This window comes from Scyliorhinus canicula, chromosome 12 (genome assembly GCF_902713615.1).
Source record: "Scyliorhinus canicula chromosome 12, sScyCan1.1, whole genome shotgun sequence".
Taxonomy (NCBI): domain Eukaryota; kingdom Metazoa; phylum Chordata; class Chondrichthyes; order Carcharhiniformes; family Scyliorhinidae; genus Scyliorhinus; species Scyliorhinus canicula.
Genome location: NC_052157.1, coordinates 334,260 through 360,759, shown reverse-complemented (window position 1 = coordinate 360,759; position 26,500 = coordinate 334,260). Strand labels below are relative to the sequence as shown.

The 26,500-nt window shown below is 51.2% G+C and overlaps 1 protein-coding gene across 1 annotated transcript in view; it reads left to right on the top strand.

Moving 5' to 3' along the window:
* LOC119974802 (aminopeptidase N-like) overlaps window positions 1-26,500 on the top strand; it is a 129,911-nt gene that overhangs the window by 42,377 nt on the left and 61,034 nt on the right. Inside the window, exon 4 of the mRNA XM_038814066.1 lies at window positions 25,254-25,387. Within this exon, the coding sequence (XP_038669994.1) occupies window positions 25,254-25,387 (134 nt within the window). The remainder of the gene's footprint in view (window positions 1-25,253; window positions 25,388-26,500) is intronic.

Below are 26,500 nucleotides of genomic sequence, written 5' to 3'. Positions count from 1 at the left end.
GCCGGTGTTGGACTGGGGTGAGCACAGTAAGAAGTCTGACACCAGGTTAAAGTCCAACAGGTTTGTTTCAAACACGAGCTTTCGGCGCACTGCTCCTTCCTCAGGTGAATGGAAAAGTATGTTCCAGAAACATATAGACAAATTCAAAGATGCCAGACAATGCTTGGAATGCGAGCATTAGCAGGTAATCAAGTCTTTACAGATCAAGAGATAGGGGTAATGCCAGGTTAAAGAGGTGTGAATTGTCTCAAACCAGGACAGTTGGTAGGATTTTGCAAGCCCAGGCCAGATGATGGGGGGTGAATGTAATGCGACATGAATCCCAGGTCCCGGTTGAGGCCGCGCTCGTGTGCGGAACTTGGTTATAAGTTTCTGCTCAGCGATTCTGCGTTGTCGCGTGTCCTGAAGGCCGCCTTGGAGAACGCTTACTCGGAGATCAGAGGCTGAATGCCCTTGACTGCTGAAGTGTTCCCCAACTGGAAGGGGACATTCCTGCCTGGCGATTGTCGCGTGATGTCCGTTCATCCATTGTCACAGCGTCTGCATTTCCCAGTGAGGTGTGTGTATCTGTGCTGGTGGGGGGGTGAATGGCCAGTCGCTATCCTGCGACTATTACAGTCCTACTCCTTGCCCGAAGCGTTGGATCGCTCTCCTTGCCCAAAGCGTTGGATCGATCTCCTTGCCCGAAGCGTTGGATCAATCTCCTTGCCCGAAGCATTGGATCGATCTCCTTTCCCGAAGCGTTGGATCGCTCTCCTTGCCTGAAGCGTTGGATCGATCTCCTTTCCCGAAGCGTTGGATCGCTCTCCTTGACCGAAGCTTTGGATGGATCTCCTTGCCCAAGGCGTTGGATCGATCTCCTTGCCCGAAGCATTGGATCGATCTCCTTGCCCGAAGCGTTGGATCGATCTCCTTGCCCGAAGCATTGGATCAATCTCCTTGCCTGAGGCGTTGGATCGATCTCCTTGCCCGAGGCGTTGGATCGATCTCCTTGCCCGAAGGATTGGATCGTTCTCCTTGCCCGAAGCTTTGGATCGATCTCCTTGCCCGAGGCGTTGGATCGATCTCCTTGCCCGAAGGATTGGATCGTTCTCCTTACCCGAAGCTTTGGATCGATCTCCTTTCCCGAAGCGTTGGATCGGTCTCCTTGTCCAAGGCGTTGGATCGCTCTCCTTGCCCGAGGCGTTGGATCGCTCTCCTTGCCCGAAGCATTGGATCAATCTCCTTGCCCGAAGCATTGGATCGATCTCCTTGCCCGAGGCGTTGGATCGCTCTCCTTGACCGAAGCGTTGAATCGATCTCCTTGCCCGAAGCGTTGGATCGATCTCCTTGCCCGAGGCGTTGGATCGATCTCCTTGCCCGAAGGATTGGATCGCTCTCCTTGCCCGAAGCGTTGGATCGCTCTCCTTGCCCGAGGCGTTGGATCGATTTCCTTGCCTGAAGCGTTGAATCGATCTCCTTGCCCAAGGCGTTGGATCAATCTCCTTCCCCGAGGCGTTGAATCGCTCTCCTTGCCCAAGGCGTTGGATCGATCTCCTTCCCCGAGGCGTTGGATCAATCTCCTTGCCCGAAGCATTGGATCAATCTCCTTGCCGAAGGCGTTGGATCGATCTCCTTCCCCGAGGCGTTGGATCGATCTCCTTGCCCGAAGGGTTGGATCGATCTCCTTGCCCGAAGCGTTGGATCGATCTCCTTGCCCGAAGCGTTGGATCGATCTCCTTGCCTGAGGCGTTGGATCGATCTCCTTGCCCGAAGCATTGGATCGATCTCCTTGCCCGAAGCGTTGGATCGATCTCCTTGCCCGAAGCGTTGGATCGATCTCGTTGCCCGAAGCGTTGGATCGATCTCCTTGCCCGAAGCATTGGATCGCTCTCCTTGCCCGAAGCGTTGGATCGATCTCCTTGTCCAAAGCATTGGATCGATCTCCTTGCCCGAGGCGTTGGATCGATCTCCTTGCCCGAGGCGTTGGATCGATCTCCTTGCCCGAAGGATTGGATCGCTCTCCTTGCCCGAAGCGTTGGATCGCTCTCCTTGCCCGAAGCGTTGGATCGATCACCTTGCCCGAAGCGTTGAATCGATCTCCTTGCCCGAGGCGTTGGATCGATCTCCTTGCCCGAAGCATTGGATCGATCTCCTTGCCCGAAGCATTGGATCGATCTCCTTGCCCGAAGCATTGGATCGATCTCCTTGCCCGAGGCGTTGGATCGATCTCCTTGCCCGAAGCATTGGATCAATCTCCTTGCCCGAAGCGTTGACTCGATCTCCTTGCCCGAAGCATTGGATCGATCGCCTTGCCCGAAGCATTGGATCGATCTCCTTGCCCGAGGCGTTGGATCGATCTCCTTGCCCGAGGCGTTGGATCGATCTCCTTGCCCGAGGCGTTGGATCGATCTCCTTGCCCGAAGGATTGGATCGTTCTCCTTACCCGAAGCTTTGGATCGATCTCCTTTCCCGAAGCGTTGGATCGCTCTCCTTGTCCAAGGCGTTGGATCGCTCTCCTTGCCCGAGGCGTTGGATCGCTCTCCTTGCCCGAAGCATTGGATCAATCTCCTTGCCCGAAGCATTGGATCGATCTCCTTGCCCGAGGCGTTGGATCGATCTCCTTGTCCAAAGCATTGGATCGATCTCCTTGCCCGAGGCGTTGAATCGATCTCCTTGCCCGAAGCGTTGGATCGATCTCCTTGCCCGAAGCGTTGGATCGATCTCCTTGCCCGAGGCGTTGGATCGATCTCCTTGCCCGAAGGATTGGATCGCTCTCCTTGCCCGAAGCGTTGGATCGCTCTCCTTGCCCGAGGCGTTGGATCGATTTCCTTGCCTGAAGCGTTGGATCGATCTCCTTGCCCAAGGCGTTGGATCAATCTCCTTCCCCGAGGCGTTGAATCGCTCTCCTTGCCCAAGGCGTTGGATCGATCTCCTTCCCCGAGGCGTTGGATCAATCTCCTTGCCCGAAGCATTGGATCAATCTCCTTGCCGAAGGCGTTGGATCGATCTCCTTCCCCGAGGCGTTGGATCGATCTCCTTGCCCGAAGGGTTGGATCGATCTCCTTGCCCGAAGCGTTGGATCGATCTCCTTGCCCGAAGCGTTGGATCGATCTCCTTGCCTGAGGCGTTGGATCGATCTCCTTGCCCGAAGCATTGGATCGATCTCCTTGCCCGAAGCGTTGGATCGATCTCCTTGCCCGAAGCGTTGGATCGATCTCCTTGCCTGAAGCGTTGGATCGATCTCGTTGCCCGAAGCGTTGGATCGATCTCCTTGCCCGAAGCATTGGATCGATCTCCTTGTCCAAAGCATTGGATCGATCTCCTTGCCCGAGGCGTTGGATCGATCTCCTTGCCCGAGGCGTTGGATCGATCTCCTTGCCCGAAGGATTGGATCGCTCTCCTTGCCCGAAGCGTTGGATCGCTCTCCTTGCCCGAAGCATTGGATCGATCACCTTGCCCGAAGCGTTGAATCGATCTCCTTGCCCGAGGCGTTGGATCGATCTCCTTGCCCGAAGCGTTGGATCGCTCTCCTTGCCCGAGGCGTTGGATCGATCTCCTTGCCCGAAGCATTGGATCGATCTCCTTGCCCGAAGCATTGGATCGATCTCCTTGCCCGAAGCATTGGATCGATCTCCTTGCCCGAGGCGTTGGATCGCTCTCCTTGCCCGAAGCGTTGGATCGATCACCTTGCCCGAAGCGTTGAATCGATCTCCTTGCCCGAGGCGTTGGATCGATCTCCTTGCCCGAAGCATTGGATCGATCTCCTTGCCCGAAGCATTGGATCGATCTCCTTGCCCGAAGCATTGGATCGATCTCCTTGCCCGAGGCGTTGGATCGATCTCCTTGCCCGAAGCATTGGATCAATCTCCTTGCCCGAAGCGTTGACTCGATCTCCTTGCCCGAAGCATTGGATCGATCGCCTTGCCCGAAGCATTGGATCGATCTCCTTGCCCGAGGCGTTGGATCGATCTCCTTGCCCGAGGCGTTGGATCGATCTCCTTGCCCGAAGGATTGGATCGCTCTCCTTGCCCGAAGCGTTGGATCGCTCTCCTTGCCCGAAGCATTGGATCAATCTCCTTGCCCGAGGCGTTGGATCGATCTCCTTGCCCGAAGCATTGGATCAATCTCCTTGCCCGAAGCGTTGGATCGATCTCCTTGCCCAAGGCGTTGGATCGATCTCCTTGCCCGAAGCGTTGGATCGATCACCTTGCCCGAAGCGTTGAATCGATCTCCTTGCCCGAGGCGTTGGATCGCTCTCCTTGCCCGAAGCATTGGATCAATCTCCTTGCCCGAAGCGTTGGATCGATCTCCTTGCCCAAGGCGTTGGATCGATCTCCTTGCCCGAAGCATTGGATCGATCTCCTTGCCCGAAGCATTGGATCAATCTCCTTGCCCGAAGCATTGGATCAATCTCCTTGCCCGAAGCATTGGATCCATCTCCTTGCCCGAAGCATTGGATCGATCTCCTTGCCCGAAGCATTGGATCAATCTCCTTGCCCGAAGCGTTGGATCGATCTCCTTGCCCGAGGCGTTGGATCGATCTCCTTGCCCGAAGCATTGGATCAATCTCCTTGCCCGAAGCATTGGATCGATCTCCTTGCCCGAGGCGTTGGATCGATCTCCTTGCCCGAAGCATTGGATCAATCTCCTTGCCCGAAGCGTTGACTCGATCTCCTTGCCCGAAGCATTGGATCAATCTCCTTGCCTGAAGCGTTGAATCGATCTCCTTGCCCGAAGCGTTGGATCGATCTCCTTGCCCGAAGCGTTGGATCGATCTCCTTGCCTGAAGCGTTGAATCGATCTCCTTGCCCAAGGCGTTGGATCGATCTCCTTCCCCGAGGCGTTGGATCAATCTCCTTGCCCGAAGCATTGGATCAATCTCCTTGCCCGAAGCATTGGATCAATCTCCTTGCCCGAAGCATTGGATCAATCTCCTTGCCCGAAGCATTGGATCGATCTCCTTGCCTGAAGCATTGGATCGATCTCCTTGCCCGAGGCGTTGGATCGATCTCCTTGCCCGAAGCATTGGATCAATCTCCTTGCCTGAAGCGTTGAATCGATCTCCTTGCCCGAAGCGTTGGATCGATCTCCTTGCCCAAGGCGTTGAATCGATCTCCTTGCCCGAGGCGTTGGATCGCTCTCCTTGCCCGAAGCATTGGATCGATCTCCTTGCCCGAGGCGTTGGATCGATCTCCTTGCCCGAAGCATTGGATCAATCTTCTTGCCCGAAGCGTTGACTCGATCTCCTTGCCCGAAGCATTGGATCAATCTCTTTGCCTGAAGCGTTGAATCGATCTCCTTGCCCGAAGCGTTAGATCGATCTCCTTCCCCGAAGCATTGGATCAATCTCCTTGACCGAAGCTTTGGATGGATCTCCTTGCCCGAGGCGTTGGATCGATCTCCTTGCCCGAGGCATTGGATCGATCTCCTTGCCCGAAGCATTGGATCAATCTTCTTGCCCGAAGCGTTGACTCGATCTCCTTGCCCGAAGCATTGGATCAATCTCTTTGCCTGAAGCGTTGAATCGATCTCCTTGCCCGAAGCGTTGGATCGATCTCCTTCCCCGAAGCATTGGATCAATCTCCTTGACCGAAGCTTTGGATGGATCTCCTTGCCCGAGGCGTTGGATCGATCTCCTTGCCCGAAGCATTGGATCGATCTCCTTGTCCAAGGCGTTGGATCGATCTCCTTGCCCGAAGCATTGGATCTCTCTCCTTGCCCGAAGCATTGGATCGATCTCCTTGCCCGAGGCGTTCGATCGATCTCCTTGCCCAAGGCGTTGGATCGATCTCCTTGCCCAAGGCGTTGGATCGATCTCCTTGCCCGAAGCATTGGATCGCTCTCCTTGCCCGAAGCGTTGGATCGATCTCCCTGCCCGAAGCATTGGATCGATCTCCTTGCCCGAGGCGTTGGATCGATCTCCTTGCCCAAGGCGTTGGATCGATCTCCTTGCCCAAGGCGTTGGATCGATCTCCTTGCCCGAAGCTTTGGATCGATCTCCTTGCCCAAGGCGTTGGATCGATCTCCTTGCCCGAAGCTTTGGATCGATCTCGTTGCCCGAAGCATTGGATCGCTCTCCTTGCCCGAAACTTTGGATCAATCTCCTTTGCCTTTGGAGACTCAGGCGAGCGCTGTTCAATCCTGGTCTCCACAAGCAGGGACCAGATAGACCTGGTCAGATCTACATGTGACTCCAGACCCACAGCAATATGGTTGACTCTTAACTGCTCCTCAAGGGCAATAGAGATGGGCAATAAATGCTGGCACAGCCTGCGACACCCACATCCCATGAATAAAAAAGTAGTTGAATTGCGCGGTATCACTTTGTCTCCCTGTAAACCTTAGCGAGAGCTGCCAGCGGTGGATAGATCAACAGAATTAACATTCAAGTCTGTTTCACACTGTATCTCTCTACAGAGGTGCTGTCAGACCTGCTGAGTTTACCCAGCATTTTTATTTCAGGGGCTGGATTCTCTGATTTGGAGACTATGTCCTGACGACGGCGTGGGAACGGTGGCGTTTTACGACTGAAAAGCAGCACAAAACGGCCACCAATCCTTTGTGTGGTGGATGGCTAGCAGGCACGCGGCGTAGAGCACCCGGCTCTAGCTGCTGGAGAATTGCTGGGTCCGTGTCCACGCCGTGCAGACCCAGCCTGCCAAATAGTGCTCCCCTTTGGCAAGGCTTATCACAGGCCCCCTTCCCGCGGATCGGCTCTCCCCCCCCCCCCCCCACCAACTGTGGCGCCGTTGGACTTAGTCCGCAGCCACCACGCCGAGTTCCTGAAAATAAATAGGACACACGACCGACGCCGTTGGGAACTCGGCCATGGGAGGCGGAGCATCGGGGGAGGGCCTCCTGTGACGTCCTGAGGTTGTCCGGCGACATGCGCCGCACTCCTAGAGTACGTTGTTTTGGAGGGGGAAGATCATCGCAAAGCGACACCACCCCCGATTTCAGCGCCAACGTGGATTCTCCGGCCGATCACCGAACGCGATTTCGGCGTCAGAGAATCTTGCCCCAGATTTCCAGCATCTGGAGTATTTTGCTTTTATTGTACTGGAAATAAACCTGTTTTAAGTTGTAGGAACATCGGGATTAGGAGCAGAAGTCGGCAATTCAACCCTTTGAGTCTCCTCCGTCATTCAATCAAATCCTGGCTGATCTCTTCCTGGTCTCAAAACGGCCTCCCCACCTGTTCCCCATATCCATTTAACCCGTTTTTTATCGGAAACATATCTATCTCCCTCTCGAAACAATTTAATGACTGAGATTCCACCGCACTGTGGGGCAGCGAGTTCCACAAATCCACCCCCCTCTGCGAGAAGTAGTTCCTCCTCGTCTCAGTTCTAAATCTACCGCCTCCCAATCTATATCGTGACCTCTCGTTCTAGATTGCCCCACAAGGGGGAACATTTGGTCTACATTTACTTTATCAATCCCTGTTAGTATTTTATACACCTCGATCAGATCCTCTCACCCTTCTAAACTCGATCGAGTATAAACCCAAACTGTTTAATCTTTCCTCATACGTCAACCCTTTCATCCCCAGAATCAATCTGGTGACCCTCCTGTGAACTGCCTCCAATCCCACCACATCCTTCCTCAAATAAGGAGACCAAAACTGGGCACAATACTCCAGATGTGGCCTCACCAACACCCTATACAATTGCAACAACACTTCTCTACTTTTATACTCAAGTCCTTTTGCAATAAACGCGAACATTCCATTTGCCTTTTTAATGCTGTAGCTGCATACCGACTTTCTGTGTTTCGTGAACAAAGACACCCAGATTCCTCTGCCCAGGGGCATGTGGAATCTGATTTCCATTTAGATAATAATTTGCCTGACTATTTTTTCAACTAAATTGGATAACCTCACACTTATCCCCATTAAACTCCATCTGCCAAATTTTGGCCCAATCTCCGGCCCTATCTATATCCATCCGTCTGTAAAATCTGTATCTCCTCTTCACCGCTAGCTTTCATAAGAACATAAGAACATAAGAACTAGGAGCAGGAGTAGGCCATCTGGCCCCTCGAGCCTGCTCCGCCATTCAATTAGATCATGGCTGATCTTTTGTGGACTCAGCTCCACTCTCCGGCCCGAACACCATAACCCTTAATCCCTTTATTCTTCAAAAAACTATCTATCTTTACCTTAAAAACATGTAATGAAGGAGCCTCAACTGCTTCACTGGGCAAGGAATTCCATAGATTCACAACCCTTTGGGTGAAGAAGTTCCTCCTAAACTCAGACCCAAATCTACTTCCCCTTATTTTGAGGCTATGTCCCCTAGTTCTGCTTTCACCCGCCAGTGGAAACAACCTGCCCGCATCTATCCTATCTATTCCCTTCATAATTTTAAATGTTTCTATAAGATCCCCCCTCATCCTTCTAAATTCCAACGAGTACAGTCCCAGTCTACTCAACCTCTCCTCATAATCCAACCCCTTCAGCTCTGGGATTAACCTAGTGAATCTCCTCTGCACACCCTCCAGCGCCAGTACGTCCTTTCTCAAGTAAGGAGACCAAAACTGAACACAATACTCCAGGTGTGGCCGCACTAACACCTTATACAATTGCAACATAACCTCCCTAGTCTTAAACTCCATCCCTCTAGCAATGAAGGACAAAATTCCATTTGCCTTCTTAATCACCTGTTGCACTTGTAAACCAACCTTCTGTGACTCATGCACTAGCACACCCAAGTCTCTCTGAACAGCGGCATGCTTTAATATTTTATCGTTTAAATAATAATCCCGTTTGCTGTTATTCCTACCAAAATGGATAACCTCACATTTGTCAACATTGTATTCCATCTGCCAGACCCGAGCCCATTCACTTAACCTATCCAAATCTCTCTGCAGACTTCCAGTATCCTCTGCACTTTTCGCTTTACCACTCATCTTAGTGTCATCTGCAAACTTGGACACATTGCCCTTGGTCCCCAACTCCAAATCATCAATGTAAATTGTGAACAATTGTGGGCCCAACACGGATCCCTGAGGGACACCACTAGCTACTGATTGCCAACCAGAGAAACACCCATTTATCCCAACTCTTTGCTTTCTATTAATTAACCAATCTTCTATCCATGCTACTACTTTACCCTTAATGCCATGCATCTTTATCTTATGCAGCAACCTTTTGTGTGGCACCTTGTCAAAGGCTTTCTGGAAATCCAGATATACCACATCCATCGGCTCCCCGTTATCTACTGCACTGGTAATGTCCTCAAAAAATTCAACTAAATTAGTTAGGCATGACCTGCCTTTAACGAACCCATGCTGAGTCTGCCCAATGGGACAATTTCTATCCAGATGCCTCGCAATTTCTTCCTTGATGATAGATTCCAGCATCTTCCCTATTACCGAAGTTAAACTCACTGGCCTATAATTTCCTGCTTTCTGCCTACCTCCTTTTTTAAACAGTGGCGTCACGTTTGCTAATTTCCAATCCACCGGGACCACCCCAGAGTCTAGTGAATTTCGGTAAATTATCACTAGTGCATCTGCAATTTCCCTAGCCATCTCTTTTAGCACTCTGGGATGCATTCCATCAGGGCCAGGAGACTTGTCTACCTTTAGCCCCATTAGCTTGCCCATCACTCCCTCCTTAGTGATAACAATCCTCTCAAGGTCCTCACCTGTCATAGCCTCAGTTCTATCAGTCGCTGGCATGTTATTTGTGTCTTCCACTGTGAAGACCGACCCAAAAAACCTGTTCAGTTCCTCAGCCATTTCCTCATTTCCCATTATTAAAACTCCCTTCTCATCCTCTAAAGGACCAATATTTACCTTAGCCACTCTTTTTTGTCTTATATATTTGTAAAAACTTTTACTGTCTGTTTTTATATTCTGAGCAAGTTTACTCTCATACTCTATCTTACTCTTCTTTATAGCTTTTTTAGTAGCTTTCTGTTGCCCCCTAAAGATTTCCCAGTCCTCTAATCTCCCAGCAATCTTTGCCACTTTATATACTTTTTCCTTCAATTTGATACTCTCCCTTATTTCCTTAGATATCCACGGTCGATTTTCCCTCTTTCTTCCGTCCTTCCTTTTTGTTGGTATAAACCTTTGCTGAGCACTGTGAAAAATCGCTTGGAAGGTTCTCCACTGTTCCTCAACTGTTCCACCATAAAGTCTTAGCTCCCAGTCTACCTTAGCTAGTTCTTCTCTCATCCCCTTGTAATCTCCTTTGTTTAAACACAAAACACTAGTAGTTGATTTTACTTTCTCACCCTCCATCTGTATTTTAAATTCCACCATATTGTGATCGCTCCTTCCGAGAGGATCCCTAACTATGAGATCATGAATCAATCCTGTCTCATTACACAGGACAAGATCTAGGACCGCTTGTTCCCTCGTAGGTTCCATTACATACTGTTCTAGGAAACTATCGCGGATACATTCTATAAACTCCTCCTCACGGTTGCCTTGACCGATCTGGTTAAACCAATCGACATGTAGATTAAAATCCCCCATGATAACTGCTGTACCATTTCTACATGCATCAGTTATTTCTTTGTTTATTGCCTGCCCCACCATCTCGTTACTATTTGGTGGCCGATAGACTACTCCTATCAGTGACTTTTTCGCCTTACTATTCCTGATTTCCACCCAAATGGATTCAACCTTATCCTCCATAGCACCGATGTCATCCCTTACTATTGCCCGGATGTGATCCTTAAATAACAGAGCAACACCACCTCCCTTACCATCCACTCTGTCCTTCCGAATAGTTTGATACCCTCGGATATTTAACTCCCAGTCGTGACCATCCTTTTTTTTTTTAAATAATTTTTATTGAAAGAGTTTTTCCATACAAACATTTACCCCTACTAATTTTTAAATTATTTACAACACAATCCCTCTAGGCAAATGTCCCTCCCTCGCCCGCCCTCTCGCGCGCACCAGTCCTCCCCCCCCCCCCCCCCCCCAGGCAACCTTAACAAACAAGGCAGCCTACAGTTTCAGACATGAGCAGCGAGCAGACTTGCCCGCGTTACAGTCGTGCATGTCCCCCCACGACCCTTGCTGCCCCCCCCCTCCCCTCCCCCCCCTCCCCTCCCCCCCCCTCCCTCCCCCCCCCCTCCATCCCCCCCCCCCCCCCCCCCGGGTTGCTGCTGCCACGACCCCGAACGTCTATCTCTGATCTAAAAAGTCAAGGAAAGGTTGCCACCGCCTGGAGAATCCCTGTACCGACCCTCTCAGGGCAAATTTGATTCTTTCTAGCTGAATATAGCTAGCCATATCGTTAATCCAAGTTTCAACGCTTGGAGGCCTCGCGTCCTTCCATTGAATTAATATCCTTCGTCGAGCCACTAAGGACGCAAAGGCCAGTATTCCGGCCTCCCTAGCCTCCTGTACCCCCGGTTCTACCCCGACCCCAAAGATCGCAAGCCCCCATCCTGGTTTGACCCTGGACCCCACCACCTTCGAAACCGTCCTTGCCACCCCCTTCCAGAACCCTTCCAGCACCGGACATGCCCAGAACATATGCACATGGTTCGCTGGGCTTCCCAGACATCTGACACACCAAAGAACCGGCTCATCCTTGTCCCCGTCATGTGAGCTCTATGCAGCACCTTAAATTGAATGAGGCTCAGCCTCGCACACGAGGAGGAAGAATTGACCTTCTCCAGTGCATCCGCCCACGTCCCGTCTTCTATCTGCTCTCCCAGCTCCCCTTCCCACTTGGCTTTCAGCTCCTCCCCTGATGCTTCTTCCGCCTCCTGCATTATCTTGTAGATGTCTGATATCTTCCCCCCTCCGACCCAGACCCCCGAGAGCACCCTATCACTCGCCCCCTTACTGGGGAGCAGGGGAAACCCCTCCACCTGCCGCCTAGCAAATGCCTTCACTTGTAAATATCTGAACATGTTTCCCGGGGGGAGCTCAAACTTCTCCTCCAGCCCTCCCAGGCTCGCAAACCTCCCCTCTATAAACAGGTCCTTCAGCTGCCGTATGCCCACCCTGTACCAGCTCTGAAATCCCCCGTCGATGTTCCCCGGGATGAATCTATGGTTCCCTCTTATTGGCGCCGCCAACAGACCTCCCATTTCCCCCCTATGTCGCCTCCACTGCCCCCATATCTTGAGGGTGGCCGCCACCACCGGGCTCGTGGTGTACCTCGTGGGGGGGAGCGGCCATGGTGCCGTTACTAGGGCCCCCAGGCTTGTGTTGCCACAGGACGCCCTCTCCATTTGTTTCCAAGCTGCCCCCTCCCCTTCCATCATCCACTTGCGCACCATCGATACATTTGCCGCCCAGTAGTACCCCGAGAGATTGGGTAGTGCCAGCCCTCCACTGTCCCTACTCCGCTCCAAAAAGACCCTCCTCACCCTTGGGGTGCCATGCGCCCACACGTAGCTCATGATGCTACTCGTCACCTTTTTGAAGAAGGCCCTAGGGAGGAAGATGGGCAAGCACTGAAATAAAAACAAGAACCTTGGGAGGACCGTCATTTTGATTGACTGCACCCTCCCCGCCAGCGACAACGGTACCATGTCCCACCTCTTAAATTCCTCCTCCATCTGTTCCACCAGCCTGGAAAAGTTCAACTTGTGGAGGGTCCCCCAGTTCCTTGCCACCTGCACCCCTAAGTACCTAAAGCTCTTTCCTGCTCGCTTGAAGGGGAGTCTCCCAATACCCTCTCCCTGGTCCCCCGGGTGTATCACAAAAACCTCGCTTTTGCCCAAATTTAGTTTGTACCCCGAAAAGTCCCCAAACTCTGCTAATAGTTCCATTATCTCCGGCATTCCCCCTTCTGGGTCTGCCACGTACAGCAGTAGATCATCCGCATACAGCGATACTCGATGTTCCTCCCCTCCCCTAGTCAGTCCTCTCCACCCCCCTGAACCCCTCAGTGCCATCGCCAACGGTTCAATCGCCAGTGCGAAAAGTAGGGGGGATAGGGGACATCCCTGCCTGGTCCCTCGGTGGAGCCCGAAATACTCCGACCTCCTCCCGTTTGTCACTACACTCGCCGTCGGGGCCGAGTAGAGCAACTTCACCCACTTAATAAACCCTTCCCCAAACCCAAACCGTTCCAACGTCTCCCACAGGTACTCCCACTCCACCCTATTGAATGCCTTCTCCGCGTCCAGCTCTACCACTATCTCAGCCTCCCCCTCCACTGCCGGCATCATAATTACATTCAGCAATCTCCGCACATTCGTGTTGAGCTGCCGCCCCTTCACGAACCCCGTCTGGTCCTCATGGATTACCCCCGGCACACAATCCTCTATTCTAGCTGCCAGGATCTTTGCCAGCAACTTGGCATCCACGTTCAGAAGCGAGATAGGCCTGTAGGACCCGCACTGCACGGGGTCTTTATCCCGCTTCAATATCAGGGAGATCAGAGCCTGCGACATTGTCGGGGGCAGAACCCCCCCCTCTCGCGCCTCATTAAAGGCTCGTACCAGTACCGGTCCCACCAAGTCCACATTTTTCTTATAGAATTCCACCGGGAACCCATCTGGCCCCGGCGCCTTCCCCGCTTGCATCTGACCTATTCCCTTGACTAGCTCCTCTAGCCCTATTGGCGCCCCCAGCCCTTCTACCAGCCCCTCCTGGACCCTTGGGAACCTCAATTTGTTTAGGAAGTCCTCCATTCCCCCTCTCCTCGTCGGCGGCTCAGACCGATACAACTCCTTGTAAAAATCCCTGAAGACCCCGTTCACTTCTTGCCCCTTCTGCACTACCTTCCCGCCCCTCTCCTTCACTCCCCCAATCTCCCTAGCCGCATCTCGTTTGCGAAGCTGGTGTGCCAGCATCCTGCTCGCCTTTTCCCCATACTCATAGACCGCGCCCTGTGCCCTTCTCCACTGCGTCTCTGCCTTCCTGGTGGTCAGCAGGTCGAACTTGACCTGCAGGCTGCGCCGTTCTCCCAGCAGCCCCTCCTCTGGTGCCTCCGCATATCTCCTATCCACTTCCAATAGCTCCCCCACCAGCCTCTCCCTCTCCTGCCTCTCCTTTCTTTCTCTGTGCGCCCTTATGGAGATCAGCTCTCCCCTGATCACTGCCTTCAGGGCCTCCCAGACCATCCCCACCTGCACCTCACCCGTGTCATTCAAGTCCAGATAGCTCTCAATGCTCTTCCGGACCCTTTTACACACCTTGTCGTCCGCGAACAGCCCCACATCCAGCCGCCACAGCGGGCGCTGGTCCCGCGCCTCCCCCATTTCCACATCCACCCAATGTGGTGCATGATCGGAGATCGCAATGGCCGAGTACTCAGCTTCCCGTACCCTCGGGATCAGCCCCCTGCTCAACACGAAGAAATCGATTCTGGAGTACACTCTATGGACGTGGGAGAAAAAGGAATACTCCCTCGCCCTCGGCCTACCAAACCTCCATGGGTCTACTCCTCCCATCTGCTCCATGTACCCCCTCAGCACTTCTGCCGCTGCCGGCCTCCTATTGGTCCTTGAGCTCGATCTGTCTAGCCCGGGGTCCAGCACTGTGTTAAAGTCCCCCCCCATGATCAAGCCCCCTGCCTCCAGTCCCGGAATGAGGCCCAATAGGCGCCTCATAAAACCCGCGTCATCCCAGTTCGGGGCATATACGTTGACCATCACCACTTTCTCCCCCTGCAGCTTACCCTTCACCATCACATACCTACCCTCCTTATCCGCCACCACCTCCTCCGCCACGAACGACACCCTCTTTCCCACCAGAATCGCCACCCCCCGGTTCTTTGCGTCCAATCCAGAGTGGAACACCTGTCCCACCCACCCCCTTCTCAGGCGAACCTGGTCCACTACCTTCAAATGGGTCTCCTGTAACATTGCTACATCAGCCTTCAGTCCCTTCAGGTGTGAGAATACCCTTGATCTCTTGACCGGCCCATTCAACCCCCTCACGTTCCAAGTGATCAGCCGGGACGCGGGACGACCCGCCCCCTTCCCCTGCCGATTAGCCATGTCCCGTTCCCTGCTCGCCCCGGGTCGACCCTCCCCTTCTGACCCGCTCCCCATGGCGATGTCCCCCTCCCCCCACCTCTCCAGTCCTCCACTTCCCGTTTCTGGTCTTTTCAGCAGCAACCCGGTGTCCCTCCCTAACCCCCCTCCCCCCCCCCCCCCCCCCCCCAGGCTAGGACCCCTCCTAGCCGCGATGTACCCTCCATCGTACTCCCGTAAGTCAGCTGGTTCACGCTGACCCGGCTGCTCCTGCCACACTCCGACTCCCCCCGGCTCGGGGGGGGGGGCCTCCCCCCCCTTGCCACTCCTCCCTGGCCCCGCTCCAGCGCGGGAAAGGTCGCCATTACTAGCCACGCCCCGCACTCCTCCCCTCCCCCCTCCTCTGCCCCGCGCGCGGGAAAACAGAGGAAAGCCCGCGCTTTCGCCCTGCCACACCCCACCCCGCCATCTTCAGTTCCACCCCCGTCCCCATCCATGCCTGTAAAGAACCCCCCCTAGGAGCCCATATCCCCGATCTGCTCTCCCCCCCGTCCCACCTCCCCAACTTAACATTATAAATAACAGATAGATAACAAATAACAATGTACTTAACAGTCGCCCTCTACCAAACAGCATAAATAACCATAAATAACCATGAATAACCACAATAACAATAACTAAGGGAAGTTGGCAAAGGGGGAAAAAACATCAGAAGAAAAACCACAGCAAGAGTTCAAAATCCAAACAAAGAATTCAGCTGAAAGTACCCGAGCGGCTACGGCCGCCAAGTATCCCCTGGGTCTAATTCGAGTCCAGTTTCTCTTCCTGTACAAAGGCCCACGCCTCCTCTGGGGACTCAAAATAGTGGTGTTGGTTCCTGTAGGTGACCCACAAGCGCGCTGGCTGCAGCATTCCGAACCTGATCCGTTTTGCATGTAGCACCGCCTTCGTCCGGTTGTACCGGGCCCGCCGCTTTGCCACCTCCGCACTCCAGTCCTGGTAGACCCTCACCGTCGAATTCTCCCACTTGCTGCTCCTTTCCCTCTTGGCCCACTCCAGCACTCTCTCACGATCGCTGAGTCGCTGGAACCGCACCAGCACCGCCCTCGGGGGCTCATTTGCTCTTGGCTTCCTAGCCATGACCCTGTAGGCCTCTTCCAGCTCCAGGGGCGAAGGGACGGCCCCTGCCCCCATCAGGGAGCTCAGCATTTCTGCTACGTATCCCGGGAGGTCTGACCCCTCCAGGCCTTCTGCCAGGCCCAAGATCCTCAGGTTCTTCCGCCTCATTCGGGTATCCAGCTCCTCAAAACGGCTCTGCCATTTCAGGTGGAGTGCCTCGTGCACCTCTACCTTTCCCACGAGGACCGTGGCCTCCTCCTCCCTCGCAGTCATCTCCTGCTGCAGCTCCCGAATCGACGCCTCTTGGGTCGCCTGGGCTCCCATCAGCCTGGTGGTCGTCGCATTCATTGACTCCAAGAGCTCCATTTTCAGCTCCGTAAAGAAGCGCAGGAGAGCGGCCTGCTGCTCCTCCGCCCATTTCCTCCAGTCCTCGGGTGCACCACCGGGCGCCATTTTGGTCTTCTTCCCCCGCTTTTTTTGAGGAGCTGCTGTTGCTCTCTTTACCACCCCACTCCGGGTACCGACCATAAAGTTGGTCTGGTTCTCTTCAGGGAGCCTTCCCCCACCGGGATTTGTCCTTACAGCGCCGTTGGGGCCCTCCAATCGGCCCGAAAACACCTTTGTAGCAGGAGCAGCCAAACGTGCGACTTAGCTGGTCATAGCCGCACCCGGAAGTCCTGTCGTGACCATCCTTTAACCATGTTTCAGTAATGGCCACTAAATCATAGTCATTTACGATGATTTGTGCCATCAACTCATTTACTTTATTCCGAATACTACGAGCATTCAGGTAAAGTACACTTATGTTGGTTTTTTTACCTCTGTTTTGAATCTTAACATCTCCAGTTTTATTCCTTTTGTTATTACTGGGCCTATTCACTGAGCTCCCCTCAGTCACTGTACCTTGTACTGTCGCCCTTTTTGATTTCTGACTATGTCTTCTCTGCCTTGCACCTTTCCCCTTACTTCCTTTTGTTTCTGTCCCTGTTTTACTACCTTCCAACTTCCAGCATTGGTTCCCATCCCCCTGCCACATTAGTTTAAACCCTCCCCAACAGCTCTAGCAAACACCCCCCCCAGGACATCGGTTCCAGTCCTGCCCAGGTGCAGACCGTCTGGTTTGTACTGGTCCCACCTCCCCCAGAACCGGTCCCAATGCCCCAGGAATTTGAATCCCTCCCTCTTGCACCATCTCTCGAGCCACGCATTCATCCTATCTATCCTGACATTCCTACTCTGACTAGCTCGTGGCACTGGTAGCAATCCTGAGATTACTACCTTTGAGGTCCTACTTTTTAGTTTAACTCCTAACTCCCTGAATTCCGCTTGTAGGACCTCATCCCGTTTTTTACCTATATCGTTGGTGCCTATGTGCACCACGACAGCTGGCTGTTCACCCTCCCCCCCCAGAATGTCCTGCAGCCGCTCCGAGACATCCTTGACCCTTGCACCAGGGAGGCAACATACCATCCTGGAGTCTCGATTGCGTCCACAGAACCGCCTGTCTATTCCCCTTACGATCGAGTCCCCTATCACTATAGCCCTGCCATTTTTCTTTCTGCCCTGCTGTGCAGCAGAGCCAGCCACGGTGCCATGAACCTGGCTGCTGCTGCCTTCCCCTGGTGAGCCATCTCCCCCAACAGTATCCAAAGCAGTATATCTGTTTTGCAGGGAGATGACCGCAGGGAACACCTGCACTGCCTTCCTACTCTTGCTCTGTCTTTTGGTCACCCATTTTCTATCTCCCTCAGTAACCTTCACCTGCGGTGTGACCAACTCGCTAAACGTGCTATCCACCTATTTTATGCAAATGTTGCTGTTACAGTCTGTCCCGGCTTGCAGAACATTTATATAGATTGTAAACAGTTGAGGTCCGAGGACTGACCCCTGCGGCACCCCCGCTAGTTACAGTTCACCACCCAGAGAAGGACCCATCGATTCCGACCCTCTGCTTTCTGTCAGTCAGCCAATCCTCAATCCAATCTAGTACTCTACCCCCAATCCTCTGCAATCTCACTTTCTGGATCAGTCTTTTATGTGGCACCTTGTCAAATGCCTTCTGGACATCTATGTATACCACATCCACAGGTTTCCCATTATCCACCTTGCTGGTTATGTCCTCAAAGAACTCGAGCAAGTTTGTCAAGCATGACTTATCCTTCATAAAACCACACTGACAATGGTGGATCGAGCTTTATCTTTCCAAATGTTCAGTCATCTCCTCCTTGATGATTGATTCCAGCAACTTCCCCACCACAGAGGTCAAGCTAACCCGTCTACAGTTTCCTACTTTTTGCCTCTCTCCTTTTTTGAATAGGGGAGTTACATTAGTGTGTTTCCAATTCACCGGTACCTTTCCAGAATCCAGGGAATTCTGAAATATCATAACCCACAAATCCACAATCTCTACTACCACCTCCTTTAATACCCTAGGGTGCTGGCCATCAGGTCCTGGAGACTGAACTGCCTTTAATCCCATCAGTTTATTCAATACTGTCTCCATAGTTAAGGTTATTGCACCAAGTTCCTTTGCATTTACTGTAGTCTTTGGAAAATGTTTATGATCTTCTACTGTGAAGATAGAGGCAAAATATTGGTTCAGTGCCTATGCCATCTCTGTGTTCCCATTATTACCTCATCAGTAACGTCCCCTAAAGGGCCAACATTTACGTTAGCTTCTGTCTCCCTCTGGGATTGGATTGTTGGATTTGTTTATTGTCACGTGTACCGAGGTACAGCGAAAAGTATTTTTCTGCGAGAAGCTCAACAGATCATTAAGTACATGGGAAGAAAAGGTAATAAAAGAAAATACATAATAGGGCAACACAAGATGTACAGTGTAACTACATAAGCACCGGCATCGGATGAAGCATACAGGGTGTAGTGTTAATGAGGTCAGTCCATAAGAGGGTCATTTAGGAGTCTGGTGACAGTGGGGAAGAAGCTGTTTTTCAATATTTTTGTGTGTGTCTCAGACTTTTGAATCTCCTGCCTGATGGAAAAGTTGGAAGAGTGAGTAAGCCGGGTGGGAGGGATCTTTGATTATGCTGCCCGCTTTCCCCAGGCAGCGGGAGGTGTAGATGGAGTCAATGGATGGGAGGCAGGTTTGTGTGATGGACTGGGCTGTGTTCACGACTCTCTGAAGTTCTTTGCGGTCCTGGGCCGAGCAGTTGCCATACCAGGCTGTGATGCAGCCCGATAGGATGCTTTCTATGGTGCATCTGTGAAAGTTGGTAAGGGTTAATGTGGACATGCCTAATTTCCTTAGTTTCCTGAGGAAGTATAGGCGCTGTTGTGCTTTCTTGGTGGTAGCGTCAACGTGGGTGGACCAGGACAGATTTTTGGTGATGTGCACCCCAATTAATTTGAAACTGCTAATCATCTCCACCTCGGCCCCGTTGATGCTGACAGGGGTGTGTACAGTACTTTGCTTCTTGAAGTCAATGACCAGCTCTTTCGTTTTGCTGGCATTGAGGGAGAGATTGTTGTCGCTGCACCACTCCACTAGGTTCTCTAGCTCCCTCCTGTATTCGGACTCGTCGTTATTTGAGATCTGGCCCACTATGTCGTATCGTCAGCAAACTTGTAGATGGAGTTGGAACCAAGTTTTGCCATGCAGTCGTGTGTGTACAGGGAGTAGAGTAGGGGGCTAAGTACGCAGCCTTGCGGGGCACCGGTATTGAGGACTATTGTGGAGATGTTGTTGCTCATTCTTACTGATTGTGGTCTGTTGGTCAGAAAGTTGAGGATCCATTTGCTAGTGGGGAGTCAAGTCCTAGGTTTTTGAGCTTTGATATGAGCTTGGCTGGGATTATGGTGTTGAAGGTGGAGCTGTAGACCATAAATAGGAGTCTGATGTAGGAGTCCTTGTTGTCAAGATGCTCCAGGGATGAGTGTAGGGCCAGGGAGATGGCGTCTGCTGTGGACCGGTTGCGACGGTATGCGAATTGCAGTGGATCAAAGCATTCTGGGAATATGGAGGTGATGCGCTTCATGATCAATGTCTCAAAGCACTTCATTATGACTGAAGTCAAGCCCACCGGACGGTAGTGATTGAGGCACGTTTCCTGGTTCTTCTTTGGTACCGGTATGATGGTGGTCTTCTTGAAGCAGGTGGGGACCTCGGAGTGGAGTAGGGATAGGTTAAAGATGTCTGTGAATACCTCTGCCAGCTGGTCCGCGCAGGCTCTGAGTGCACGACCAGGGATCCCGTCCGGGCCCATCGCCTTCCGTGGGTTCACTTTCAGGAAGGCCGATCTGACTTCGGAAGCTGTGATGGTGGGTATGGGTGAATTATGGGCTGCTGGGGCACTCGACAGCGGATTGTTGGTTACCTGCTCGAACCGAGCATAGAATGCATTAAGTTCATCGGGGAGGGGTGCGCTGCTGCCAGAGATACTGCTCGGCTTCGCTTTGTAGCCCGTTATGTTGTTTAGTCCTTGCCACAACCGCCGAGAGTCTGTCTGTGACTCTAGCTTAGTTTGATATTCTCTCTTGGCATCTCGGATGGCTTTGCGGAGGTCGTACCTGGATTTCTTGTATAGGACAGGGTCGTCTGCCTTGAACGCCTCAGATCTGTCCTTCAGTAGGGAGTCAATCTCGCGGTTGAGCCATGGTTTCCGGTTGGGGAATGTACGTACTGCTTTCTTTGGCACGCAGTCGTCCACACATTTGCTGATGAAGTCTGTGACGGTGGTGGCATACTCATTTCAATTGGTCGCTGAGTTCTTAAATATGGACCAATCCACTGTCTCTAAACAGTCACGTAAGAGCTCTTCTGTCTCCTCGGACCAGCACTGCACAACCTTCTTAGCTGGATTCTCCCGCTTGAGTTTCTGCTTGTAAGCCGGGAGAAGGAGCACAGTCTTATGGTCTGATTTCCCAAAGTACGGTCGGTGGATGGAACGGTAGGTGCCCTTGATTTTTGAGTAGCAGTGGTCAAGAGTGTTGTCGCCCCTGGTGGGACAGGAGATGTGCTGGTGGAATTTTGGCAGTACACTCTTGAGGTTGGCCTTGTTGAAGTCTCCGGCCACGATGAACAAGGCCTCCGGGTGTTCTGTTTCATAGTTGTTTATAACTGTGTACAGTTCATCCAGCGCCTTCCTCACTTCTGCCTGGGGTGGGATGTAGGCCGCTGTGATAATGGCTGAAGTGAACTCACGTGGAAGATAGTATGGGCGGCACTTTACGGTCAGGTATTCCAGGTCTGGGGAGCAGTAGGTCGCCAGGGTCACCACATCCAAGCACCAGGAGGAGTTGATGAGGAGGCAAACCCTCCACCCTTCGCTTTGCCTGAAGATGCCGTGCGGTCCGCCCGGTGAATTGAGAAGCCTTCAGGTTGTATGGCACAGTCCGGTGAGGCAGGGGTGAGCCATGTCTCTGTGAAACAGAGCACACAGCTTCTTTATATACTTACAGAAGCTTCTGGTATCAGTGTTTATGTTTTCCACTAGTTTCCTTTCGTAGTTCATCTGCCCTCTTTTGATTTTATTTTTAGCAGCCTTTTGCTGAACCTTAACGGTCTGCTAATCCTCCAGCTGACCACTAGCTTTTCAGTGTATGCCCTCATTTTTGCCTTTATATTCCTTGACTTCTTTGTTTAGCCATGGAACGTTTTTCTCCCTTTTACAATTCCTCTTCCTCTCAGGAATATATAAAGGCAGAAAGAATAGCGAGGCCCAGCCATGGCAATTTAGGGAGTTAGGTTGAAAATTCAAAAGCAGGACGTCTTGGATAGTAATCTCAGGATTAGTCCCCAGGCCACGTGCTAACGAGGTTAGTAACAGGAATATAGTGCAGTTGAACACGTGGTTAAAGAACTGGTGCAGGAGGGACAATTGGATAATTGTCCAATTTTTTGGACAATTGGGGTGTCCTCCAGGGAGGGTGTGGCCTGTACAGAAAGGACGGTTTGCACCTGAACTGGAGGGGCACCAATATCCTGGCTGGGAGGTTTGCTAGTATGGTTCAGGTGGGTTTAAACTAATTTGGCAGGGGTGTGGGAATCAGAACAGTAAGCCAGCAAGTGTAGAGACTGGGGATGCGCCTGGTACCAGGGGCAGGCTGGCTAAGAAGAAGGGTAGGCTGAGGGAGGTCGAACTGAGTGAGACTGGAGGTCTGGAGTGTATCTGCTTCAATCCACGGAGTCTAACAGGTAAGACAGATGAACTTAGAGCCTTGATTCACGCGGGGAACTTGGATGTGGTTGCTGTAATGGAGACTTGGTTAAAAAAGGGACTGGACTGGCAGCTAAATATTCCAGGATATATGTGTTTTAGGTGAGACAGGGAGGAAGGTAAAAGAAGTGGGGCAGTTGCAATACTGGTTAGAGAAGATATTCCAGCTGTAGAAGGAGGACATCATGGAAAATCCAGTAACGAGGCACTGTGGATAGAGCTCAGAAACAGGAAGGGGGAAGTCACCAAGATGGAGGGGGGAGGAGGGGGGGGGGGGGGGCGCGATACTACAGGCCTCCCAACAGCCCACGGGAAGTTGAGGAACAGATATGTAAGCAGATTCTGGATAGATGTAGAAATAATAGGGTTGTTGTAGTGGGAGACTTTAATTTTCCTCATATTGACTGGAAATCCCTTTAGACTCGGGGTCTGGGTGGTGAGGAATTTGTTAAGTGTGTCCAGGAAGGTTTTTTGGAACAATAAGTGGATAGTCCGACGAGAGAGGAGCTATACTGGACATAGTACTGGGGAACGAGCCCGGCCAGGTCATCAATGTTGTAATGGGAGAACATGTGGCAAACAGTGACCACAATTCTGTAAGCTTTCGGATATTCATGGAAAAGGCCGAGTGTTGTCCTGGGGTTAAGGTGCTAAATTGTGGGAAGGCTAATTACACCCAGATTAGGCCGGATTTGGAGGCTGTTTGAGGGTAAATCCACATTTGTCATGTGGGAGTCTTTTAAGGAGCAGTTGATGGGAATGCAGGACAGGCCTGTGCCGGTAAAAAGGAAGGACAGGAAAGACAGGATTCGGAAACCATGGATGACCAGGGAAATTGCAAGTCTAGAAAAAAGAAAAAAGATGCATACATGAGGTCGAGGCAACTAAAAACAGATGAAGCACTTGCAAAAATTCAGGGAAAGTAGAAAAAAGTTCAAACAGGGAGTTAGGAAGACCAAAAGTGGTCATGAAATGTCCCAAGGCATTTTATACGTATATTAGGAACAAGAGGGTAGCTAGAGAAAGAGTCGGCCCACTCGAGGACAAAGGAGGGAAATTATGTGTAGAACCAAAGGCAGTAGGTGAGGTCCTTAATGAGTATTTTGCATCGATATTCACAAAGGAGAGGGACATGCTGATTGGTGGTGTCTCAGAGGGATGTGTAAATACTTTAGAACAGGTGGGTATTACGAGGGAGGAAGTGTTAGGTGTGTTAAAAGCATTAAGGTAGACAAACCCCCAGGGCCAGATGGCATCAATCCCAGATTATTGAGGGGGACAAGAGATGAAATCGCTGGGCCCCTGACAGAAATCTTTGTGTCCTCATTGGCCACAGGCGAGATCCCACAGGATTGGAGGATAGCCAATGTTGTCCCGTTATTTAAGAAGGGTTGCAAGGATAATCCGGGTAATTATAGACCAGTGAGCTTGGCGTCAGTGATAGTGAAATCGTTGGAAAAGATTCTCAGAGATAGGATCTATGCACATTTGGAAGTGAATGGTCTTATTAGCGACAGACAGCATGGTTTGTACGAGGGAGGTCATGTCTCACTAATTTAATTGAGTTTTTTGAGGCGGTGATAAAAATGATTGATGAGGGAAAGGCTATGGATGTTGTCTACATGGACTTCAGTAAAGCATTTGATAAGGTCCCTCATGACAGTCTGGTGCAAAAGATTAAATCACTTGGGGGTCAGGGGTGAACTAGCTGGATGGATCCAGAACTGGCCTGGCCATAGAAGACAGAGGGTAGCAGTGGAAGGGTGTTTTTCCGAATGGAGGGCTGTAACTAGTGGTGTTCCGCAGGGATCAGTTCTGGGACCTCTGCTGTTTGTAATATATATAAATGACTTGGAAGACAATGTAGCGGGTCTGATTAGCAAGTTTGCGGATGACACGAAGATTGTAGGAGTTGCGGATAGTGATGAAGATTGTCAGAGAATACAGCAGGATACAGATAGGCTGCAAAATTGGGCAGGGAAATGGCGGATGGAATTTAACCCGGACAAATGCGAGGTAATGCATTTTGTTAGATCCAATTCAGGTGGGAGCTATAAAATAAATGACAGAACCATCAGGAGCATAGAGACAGAGATCTGGGCGTGCAGGTCCACAGATCCTTAAAAGTTGCAGCACAGGTGGAAATGGTGATAAAGAAAGCATACGGCATGCTTGCCTTCATAGGGCGGGGCATTGAGTATAAAAGTTCGCAAATCATGTTACAGTTATATAAAACATTGCTTTGGCCACATTTAGAATACTGTGTCCAATTCTGGTCACCGCACTGCCAGAAGGATGTGGAGGCTTTGGAGAGAATACAGAAAAGGTTTACCAGGATGTTGCCTGGTATGGAGGGTATTAGCTATGAGGAGAGATTGAATAAACTGGGATTGTTCTCCCTAGAGAGACGGAGGCTGAGGGGCGACCTGATAGAAGTTTATAAAATTATTAGGGGTATAGTTAGGGTGAACAGTTTGAGGCTTTTTCCCAAGGCGGAAATGACAATTACAAGGGGGCACAGGTTCAAGGTGGGGGGGGGGGGGGGGGGGGGGGGGGGGGGGTCAGTGGAGATGAGCGGGGAAGGATTTTTACACAGAGGGTGGTGGTGGCCTGGAATGCACTGCCAAGGGAGGTGGGTGAGGCAGATACGTCAGCGACCGTTAAGACTTATCTAGATAGACACATGAACAGATGGGGTATGGAAGGATACAGGCAGTTAGTCTAGATAAGGACACGTGATCGGCGCCGAAGGGCCTGTTCCTGTGCTGTACTATTCTTTGTTCTTTGACAAGAGTAGTGTATCTGAGACACCATTTCAATAATTTGGTGGTGACAATGATTCTTTCTGCTGTGTGTTGAGGAAGCTTTACTTGACATCTGCTACGACCCACAGTTTACTTGACATCTGCTACGACCCACAGTTTACTTGACATCTGCTACGACCCATAGTTCCACAAGATGTTCAAGTACAACTGACATTATGATGACATTTCATCAAGTAAGAATAAGAATGGCTGCTTTGCCCCAAATTGAGTCCTTTATGTGAATAAGTTTGTTCTAAATCCAACAGAAGATAATATGAATATGAAACCCAGCGGGGAAGACTGGATCTTGGCCAATATTAACGTTACCGGATATTTCAGAGTGAATTATGATGAGAGGAACTGGGAAAAACTTGTGGAGCAATTGTTAAGAAATCACACAGTGAGTACAATCGTTATCATTATGTTTGTTATTAAGGAGTTGACAGAACACTTGATGCCTTCAAAATTAAACCTGAGATGGGATAAACAAGTCATTTTTTTGGTTAGGAAGCTAATAGGTTAGACCCTGGTCATATTACAACACAGATATTTAATTAACTTGTTCTGAATTCATCTTCACTGAATTATCGAAGACATCAATGGAATTTCAACCTGAAATGACTTTCCAGCATGAAACTGCTCAAGCAAGTTCGCTCAGGGGCAACATAAACGCTTCCTACAAAAGCAAAATGCTCCAGGTGATGGTCCTGAGGAAGAGTCATTTCCGATCTCAAATGCAAACAATTTTCCTACCCACAGGTGCTGAATGACGAGCTGAGTATTTCCAGCATTTTCTATTTTTGTAGAAAACTGTGTTCTGGGTTCCTCACAGGAAAGTTTCTCAAGGACCTTGAGGAGTCTCAGCATGTGTTGTTCCCTCAGGATACACTTAAAATGTAATGATTCAGTTGGAATCAACTTTTCCTTTGTCCAAAATCTTTACTTCTTTACTTGTTCTTCGAAACTGACAACAGCTGAAAGCTGTTTATATTCCTTGTTTCTCAGATAGACAGAAAGTCAAAGGGTTAATATAATATTAATAATGATATAATATCATTATATGACCATCACCACTCTGTCCCCACTCTGTCACCACTCTGTCACCACTGTCACCACTCTGTCACCACTCTGTCACCACTCTGTCCCCACTCTGTCACCACTGTCACCACTCTGTCACCACTCTGTCCCCACTCTGTCACCACTGTCACCACTCTGTCACCACTCTGTCACCACTCTGTCACCACACTGTCACCACTCTGTCACCACTCTGTCACCACTGTCACCACTCTGTCACCACTCTGTCACCACTCTGTCACCACACTGTCACCACTCTGTCACCACTCTGTCACCACTGTCACCACTCTGTCCCCACTCTGTCACCACTCTGTCACCACTGTCACCACTCTGTCACCACTCTGTCACCACTCTGTCACCACTCTGTCACCACTGTCACCACTCTGTCCCCACTCTGTCACCACTCTGTCACCACTCTGTCACCACTGTCACCACTCTG